Source organism: Alosa alosa, chromosome 13 (assembly GCF_017589495.1).
Source record: "Alosa alosa isolate M-15738 ecotype Scorff River chromosome 13, AALO_Geno_1.1, whole genome shotgun sequence".
Classification (NCBI taxonomy): Eukaryota; Metazoa; Chordata; class Actinopteri; order Clupeiformes; family Clupeidae; genus Alosa; species Alosa alosa.
Genome location: NC_063201.1, coordinates 28,554,891 through 28,563,447, shown reverse-complemented (window position 1 = coordinate 28,563,447; position 8,557 = coordinate 28,554,891). Strand labels below are relative to the sequence as shown.

The 8,557-nt window shown below is 41.3% G+C and overlaps 1 protein-coding gene across 3 annotated transcripts; it reads left to right on the top strand.

The window, feature by feature from the left end:
- Window positions 1–366: 366 nt before the first annotated feature.
- Window positions 367–8,069, top strand: tbx20 (T-box transcription factor 20). 3 transcript variants are annotated; one of them, XM_048262108.1, is made up of 8 exons: window positions 367–754; window positions 1,760–1,994; window positions 2,599–2,763; window positions 3,084–3,192; window positions 4,684–4,842; window positions 5,732–5,808; window positions 7,191–7,249; window positions 7,569–8,069. In XM_048262108.1, the coding sequence occupies exons 1-8, from the start codon at window positions 628–630 to the stop codon at window positions 7,907–7,909; spliced, it is 1,272 nt and encodes a 423-aa protein (XP_048118065.1). In that variant the 5' UTR covers window positions 367–627; the 3' UTR covers window positions 7,910–8,069. The 3 variants fall into 3 exon arrangements, with proteins under 3 accessions (XP_048118065.1, XP_048118064.1, XP_048118063.1); XM_048262107.1 differs by having other exon boundaries at window positions 7,137–7,249; XM_048262106.1 differs by having other exon boundaries at window positions 7,131–7,249.
- Window positions 8,070–8,557: the final 488 nt, after the last annotated feature.

Genomic DNA, 8,557 nt, shown 5'->3' with positions numbered 1-8,557 from the left:
GAGTATCCAAATGATTTTACCTATAGATAAACGATCAGACACGTTTCTCATAAAGCCCTATCTGAGTTAGGCCTAAATGTGGGTTGTGCAAACTGAACTGTTCTAATTTTCTTGCCTCGTTTTTATCAAACCATGTCATGCGTTTCCAACCATCAGGCAGGTGTTTAAGTGTCAAACTGCGGATTCTTCATTTTGACGGATTTTTTAATGGGCAGGAAAGCTGTTTTTGAAGGAGTGTTCTGTTGAGGTTCAACTCACAGGACATTGGGCAGCAGTGACGTCGACAGCGAAACAACTATTGGCTGATTGCTGCACCACACTGAAAGGGGGCTGAAAATTAAGTGGAGTGCGAGTGTCCAGCGGACGCAATGAGGATCTTGTCTCAGACCGACCAACATAAGGGTTCTTGTCAAGGCTATCGCGCTATGTCTCCGCCGATTTGGTTTCAACTTACACCAGCGCTTTAATTTGTTCGTGTTATCCAGATTCCACTGTACATTATATGTGTCTTTAGCAACTGGTGGTACAATTGAAACCAGTTGTGCCTTCCTTAGATGATCCATTGTCTACTGACAATCCACCGGAAAGGGTATTTACGCGTTAGAACGCAAGAACAATCTTACCGCCATGGAGTACACAGCCTCACCGAAGCCGCAGCTCTCCTCTCGGGCAAATGCGTTCTCCATAGCCGCTTTAATGTCCAGCGGGAAAACTAAAGACAAGGAAGCGGAGGAAAACACAATCAAACCACTGGGTAAGTTAAGAAACTCTTAAAAACAGAATGTAATAGGACAGCTCATGAAAATTACAAATCATATTCAGATTGTTGTCACGTTTTATTTTTGGCTACATGTGGGAGCACGTAATCTGTGAACCACAGCTATAATTCACATGAACATTTTACCACGCATATAAATGGGTTATGTAAACGAAAGACATGACCCTAAGCAAAGCGCATCTTAATACAATTTCTGAAATAACATGTAATTGTAAAACTGCAGCTCAAGGCCTGGACTCCCTGGAGGCTAGCGCTTTTTACACACGCAACAGTCAACATGTTTGCGATAGCCTATGTTCTCGCTCTCTCTCTCTCTCTCTCTCTCTGGAAAATGAGACCTCTCTGTTTGCTGATTTGAATTATGCATTAAAATACCTCGGTAAAGGATAAATTGAATCCTAAGTTGTGCGTCATTCTAGCCAAATGGATTCCAGCATATTGAAACCAAACCTTTCTCTGCTTGGTTCCAATAAATGACAGTAGCCTTCTATTATTTATACAATAAAATTGACAAGATTTCTATCGGTATAGCCTACTGTCACTTTTTGAATTTGGGATGCTACAACATTATTATAACACAGTGGTCCAAGGTGAAGCACCGAAAGGCCTATTACATGCAATACAATACAGACGCATTCTTTTTCAGGAGCATTATATTTTCAGGAGTGCAAAAGCCTACTTTAGAAATGTATCGTAATAGCATGTCCATATAGTTTTAAAGAAAGATTAAAATGTTACGTTTATAAAAAGCAACATTAAATGTAGGCCACCGTTGACTGTAAACATATTGTGACAGACAGTGAGCACGGAGCAGATTAATGATAATGTGGGCCTGACATAAAACAGGCCTGTAGGCTACGTGTCGCAAAACAGCAAATTATAAGTTGACTTATTTCGGACTTCAACTGTCTCAGTGATGACTTTGGAGGTCGGACCGAATTAGTTGAGGTGCGTCATATACAGTATCTTCTCCATTTTTAGAACAATTTGTGGAGAAGTCCTCTTGCAACCAGAGCTTGGGGGATATGCCCTCCCTGGAGTCTCACGGCGAGTTCAACAGCCCGGCTCCGGCGGTGTGCACCGAACCCCTCATTCCCACCACTCCCGGTGTGCCGAGTGAGGAGATGGCCAAAATTTCCTGCAGCCTGGAAACCAAAGAGCTCTGGGATAAATTTCATGACCTCGGTACGGAAATGATCATCACCAAATCTGGAAGGTGAGCGTAATGGTATACCACCTGTAAGGCCTATCGAAGGCTACAACATACGACAAAAGCCTATTTTGAAAGCCACACGCAACCTTTGACGCCAACTTTGTAATTCTGGGCGCAGCATGATTTTGAATGATATGGATGGTCCTTTAAATATAAACCTTCTGTGTAAACATAGCCTAATAATTTATGCTATGTGTCATACAGGTGAAGAGGTTTAAAACCAGCTTTTTCCTGCACAAAATATTTTACGCATTTAATTACGCACAGACATTATCACGAACATTGTTATGATGTTATGCACCAAGTCGATGTGCAATATCATTTAATAGCTTATTTTAAGATAGGTTATATGGCACATATCATGCAGGCTTACTGTTAGGCTAGCACTACCATCATTTTAAACTGAAAAATTAGTTAGGTCTACATGACATCTGCTGAACTTGGATAGCCTAGGCCTACTAAATAGTCAAGTAGCTTCGTCTATGATCTAACACCACCATCACGGAAGAGGGCCGGGAAGACAGGAGTTCTACGAAAATATAGTTATTTATGATTCATTGTCGTTTTTAACTAACGTTTTTATCACCCGGCCTCCTCCCTCTTACAGAAGAATGTTTCCAACTATCCGCGTGTCTTTTTCTGGAGTCGACCCTGACGCCAAATACATTGTGTTGATGGACATTGTTCCAGTGGACAACAAGAGATATCGCTATGCCTACCACCGGTCATCGTGGCTCGTGGCCGGGAAAGCTGACCCCCCCTTGCCAGCAAGGTGAGTTGAATTTGCGCCATCCCCTTCACCGATAATTCATTCCCCTGTTGTTACGACCGAAAATAATGTTTCAACTACGTTAGTTCTATTATCTACTATTTTAACCCAGAAACGATATAGCTTTATGTTAATTAAAATAAATAACTCATGTAGCCTAAATGATTAGAGAAAAATGTGATTCCAAATGTCTACATTTAGCCTAGTCTTTGAAAAAAAAAAAAACAATAGTCCATATTAGTAATAACATATCTTATGGCCTACCCAATTATGTAAGCTTTATTTTAATTAAGTAATTTGCATTACATTTCATGGTTTCGCAGGTTGTATGTCCATCCAGACTCTCCTTTTACTGGGGAACAGTTACTGAAACAGATGGTATCCTTCGAAAAAGTCAAACTCACCAATAACGAACTGGACCAACACGGACATGTATGTATAATACTATTTATTGATAAAGGCCTATATTTATTCATTAAGTCATTCGTTTTCTTTTGACTTCAGCTTATTATGCGTAACAGATCAGCCAATGACATGTAGGCTAAAACTATGCATGTAATTTTGGAAGTCGGGCAAATAACGGGGCTTTCGACATAACAGCGCAAATGTTCCGTCTGCAAAAAAGAGCTTAAACATACAGCCTTATTATGTATTCTTAATAATACAGCATATTTTCCCTATGTTTTTTTCGCATTGTCCTATGTGTCTCCTTATATGTTAAAATGTAACCTAGGCTATTTTAACGAATTTATTCACAAAAACGCTTTAAAAATTGGCAGGTTTTTAAAAACACAAATGGATAGTAAGGATACATAGTAAATGTAATTGCACAGAAAATATCGACAGATTAGCCTATTATCGTATTTGGCCTATTATACAGTTATTATCATTAATTTAAAACAAAAGTGTTCGGCACGTTTGAAATTGTAGGCTACAATGCATGCAATGGTCCATTGAAAAAGACATACATAGTTTTGCTAACCAATTATCAATATTTTTAGAGTGCAATAAAACGAAACTAAATTGATTGAACAATTTACAAAATCAGTGTGATTAAATTTTGTGATATTTTTATTGACACACTAATGTAGGGGATAGACAGAGAAATAAAACCTTTCCACAGTAGGCTACTGTATATTTATTCTTCAGGATAGGCATTTGGAAATACAATTTAGAATTCACAAACTGAAAAGAAAATATTTAGAAAATTCTTATCTGTGTTTGGAAGATTTGAGGTCCTTGTTTTATTATAGCTGATGCTGATGTTAATGTATACTCTGCCAGTTGTCTACAATACTGACTTTTCAGACTCATTAATAACTTGATCTGTTATACAAGTGACTGATTGTTTATTAATCTTTTTTTTCCTGGAGGAGTACAGCAAAGAATTTGATTTAATCAGAGACCTACGCACAAATCCTAGTATATGAAAGGTCTAAATATGCTCCGTATTTAAAATGGAAAAAAATAACAATATTAAAGGAAGAATAATATTACAATAAATTGAATGTGCAGAATGGGAAACACTGAGGGTTAGGACATTGTTATGATATAATTATATTACACAGTTATAATACATTTTTGGTTTGATTTTAATTTCTAAATAAAATGTATTTATTTCTGTCATTCTCACATTCACCAAAACTCAAAATTATAGTGGATGTGAATTAGTTTCTTGTTATACACTGCTATGTCATATTACGTTTTGACATTTTTTGAAGAAAACATATTTTTGCCATTTTTTGTAACCATGTCTTTGAAAAGGTTTATTTCTGTCAAAACCACAACTTTATTAATTATTATTGCATATTGGGACCACACACAAATAGCTATTGATTCAGAGGGAGCTTCAGATTATCATATTTGAATATTTAGTTGGTATAGTGATGTCTTGGTAAAATATTTTTTCGTACCCCTTTGCAGATTATTCTGAACTCCATGCACAAGTACCAGCCGAGGGTCCACATCATCAAGAAGAAGGACCACACCGCCTCATTGCTCAATCTCAAGTCCGAGGAGTTCCGCACCTTCATCTTCACAGAGACAGTCTTCACGGCCGTCACCGCCTACCAGAACCAGCTGGTGAGTTCAAAGGTGACAGCATCTGAGGTCAGCAAGGAAATAAAGACCATTAAGTGGTATATTTTCATAACAAAATCTTGAAAAGAAAAAGGAAAAGCTCTTTAGTGAACTCTTGTCCTATTGTCCCAAAGGGCTGAAATGTTGTCATTCAAACAGGGTAATCCATTGGTGGCATTGAGGCTTTCTGACTTTGATGGTTTATTATTCAGTAATTTAAGAATTAAGATCATCTAAATTTTCTTTGAAATATTATTTTTTGAACTGGCATTCCACGAATGAAAGAGACGTCTTGTTAGTGACAGTATAGCAAATTACTTTCATCCAATTCCTGTCTTGGAAAGCTTGACAATCCTTCTATTTTTTTTAATGCCGCACATAGCTGACAGTATATGTCTGTGTGCATCTTATCGTAAGTTTTGAAAGCTGTACACAGAATGGTTGAGGAGCATTGCGTGTGTTTATGGTCATTCTGTGTGTTGGGATGGAGTAGGCATGCGAGTGGGCTTTTGACGCAGCATCCCAGAGGCCAACAGTGGCCCAGATTTGTTTAGTCTACATGAGGCGTTATGATGTGATGGAGGGGTAGAAGAAAAGGGAGTTGGAGGGGGCAGAGAGTGATAGAGGGACAGAGGCACACACACAGAGGAGGAGTGTTGTACACATACCAGTATATGTGCAGACATATGAGTGACTGATTATGTGTGTGTGTGTGTGTGTGTGTGCATGTGTGCGTGTGTGCGTGTGTATGTTTGAATTTGTGTGTGTGTGTGTGTGTGTGTGTGCGTGTGTGTGTGTGTGTGTGTGAATGAGAAAGAGAGCGAGAAAAAGAGAGAGTAGGAGAGATAGAAAGAATGAGTTTTAATCTTGTTGTTGGCATCCTGCTCCACAGATAACCAAGCTAAAGATTGACAGCAACCCGTTTGCCAAAGGCTTCCGAGACTCCTCCAGACTCACGGACATTGAGAGGTACTAAGAATTCTCTGTTCTCTTTAATGTGTGTTTGTTTCTGACCCAGATCCGATAAGAATGCGAGAGTGTTGGGCAGGCGGGGATGACATCTGCACTACAGTAGTGTGTGTGGGTGGTTGTGTGTGTCTAACTGGCTGGCGTGCCAAGCTTTCGGGTGTAGGAAAATATCTGCGCTACAGTGGAAAGACAGACAGCGAGTGAGAGAGAGAGAATGTGTGTGTGTGCGTGTGTGTGTGTATGTGTGTATGCCAGTACCTTTTCACATATTCAGTACTTAAATGCATTTATACAACCCACTTCCAACCTGACAACCAAAAGACCACCAAAAAAAAAAAAATCCCCACACACACTCACACTCCCTCTCTCACTCTTCCTGTTTTTTGGGAAGGCTGTGAATTAGATGTGATCAATTGATCTTTGGGGAGCTGCAGAAATCGCATTAGTCTGGAGTCGGCCGCTGCACTAAAACATGGCATAATTCGATTGGCTGCTGTGACTGATTGAAACCAGCCACCCACGTAGCAGGGCCGGCAGGAGCTGCGAGGGCCCTCTCCCCTCCACGCCAGCGCGCCGCTGATAAAAACACACATATTTGTATTGCACCGCTGACAGATATTGCACTTTCCTAACCTAATTGGGGGGCCGTAATGTGGACGCATGGGCCCTTGTGATGCAGGGGACTCTTAGGCCTGTGCTGCCCTCTCCCATACATGGAGGGGGGCTGCCTAAGGAGAGGCTAATCGAACGTGAACTAATGTACTTACAGATCAAAAAAGGAACAAGGGCAGTGTGTGTGTGTGTGTGTGTGTTTGGTGGTGTGTGTGATTTTTTTCTCTGAAAACCCTCCCTTTCAAGTATTGTTTGTGGGTGCTAAAAGATCCTTTTTTGTGTGTCTGTTTATGCTATTTTTGTTACGTGACGTGTCGTGAGCTGTGTGTTGTGGTGTAGTGTAGAATCTCTCCAGTACGACTGTGTGAACATGTGTGTAAAAAAATGTGTGTAAATAAGCAGAAATTACTCACGATACAGATGTGACTAAATGTTGATGTTTGCCGTTTGTGTGTGGGGGGTGAGGTCATTGCAATTTCTGATTATCGGCAAAAGAGACATATTCCACTGTGTCCCTTTTTATCCTAAAGTGGCTTAGTGGTCAGTACACAGCCCTTGCAGCTTACTGCTAGGGGCATGAGTCCGGTGTAATCACCAATGCCATCCATTGTATCCAGCATTACTTTGGGTGGAAGCACCTATAGCTTTTTGTGTGCATTTTATTTTCTGTGAAAGTAGAGATATATCTTGGGCTCGTCTCTTGGGTTTTGATGCAGGGAAAGTGTTGAGAATTTGATCCATAAGCACTCATACGCCCGGTCACCCATCAGGACATACGCAGGCGAGGAGGAGGGCATCGGCGAGGACGGACTCTCCGCACATGGCAGGGGTAAGGCCCTCTCTCTCTGTTTCCTTAGAAAGATTACCAAAGGCGCAGTGAATTTCATACATTAAAACTACTGGCCGTATAACTGCTATTCCCCTATTACCACTACTGTTACTACAAGTATTAAATAATAAAAAATAAATAAATAAATAAAAATAAATAATATACTTATAAATAATGATAATAATTATTATATATATATTTTTTATTATATTGTAATAAACCTTTCTAAATAATGCCCTTTGTACTGCAAAATGATTTTAGTACACAAAACGTTTGCTGTGAGGAATGTGTTTATGCTGTAATGTACCTTGTCCCACAGGCTCAGCCTTCACTGCCTCAGACAACCTCTCTCTGAGCTCCTGGGTCACCACCACCTCGGGCTTCTCCGGCTTCCAGCACCCCCAGTCCCTCTCGGCCATCAGCTCCAGCACGGCCTCCCTGGGCAGCCCCCTGCCCCACCCCATCCAGGGCTCCCTACCCCCCTACAGCCGCCTGGGGGTGCCCCTCACGCCCTCGGCCCTGGCCGGCTCCATGCAGGGCAGTGGGCCCACCTTCCCCTCCTTCCACATGCCCCGCTACCACCACTACTTCCAGCAGGGCCCGTACGCCGCCATCCAGGGACTGCGACACTCCTCCACCGTCATGACGCCGTTCGTATGACTGCCGTGATTGGCAGAGGGGATTGATGGGATTGCTGATGCGTGTGGCCCTGTGATCTTCTCTCTTTAGATCTCGTGTGTACTCTCCGGTGCATAATCGTTGGTGTGTACACACACACACACACACACACACACACACACACACACACACACACATACAAGTGCACATACAAAGACAAACATAAACACACGCAAGAATACACACACAAACTTCACATAGACACACCCACAATGATAAAACAAAACAAAAAACAAGGATATCATGTATCATGTTTAATAAGTCCTCCTTGTAAATAGTGTGAGTATAAACTTTAAAGAAACGGACTACTCAATGACGCGGAACTGCTGCAGCAGTACTCAGCACAGTTGGAGCACGGCGAGAGAGACTTTAACAGACTTGAGGATTGTGGATTTTAACGAGACTTGAGGAACACACACAGTGCTCTTCCCAAAGGGGACCTTGCTAGCAAAACCAACAGAAGCGTTTCTGTCTGGCCCTTCTTCTGGCCACTCAGCTAAGGTGAGACAGCAAATGATTGACAGCTGCTCATGATGACTTACTTGTGTGTCCTGCTCTGTCTCCTCCTTCTCCCTCTATTTGTCCATCTCCCGAATGCATGGAATGGACTGACGACCCTGAAAGATGCAG

Coding starts and splice junctions, on each gene's coding strand:
- tbx20 (XM_048262106.1), top strand. CDS start 628: ATGGAGTACACAGCCTCACCGAAGCCGCAGCTCTCCTCTCGGGCAAAT. Junction 755..1,759: donor AAACACAATCAAACCACTGG/GTAAGTTAAGAA, acceptor CTCCATTTTTAG/AACAATTTGTGGAGAAGTCC. Junction 2,764..3,083: donor GACCCCCCCTTGCCAGCAAG/GTGAGTTGAATT, acceptor ATGGTTTCGCAG/GTTGTATGTCCATCCAGACT.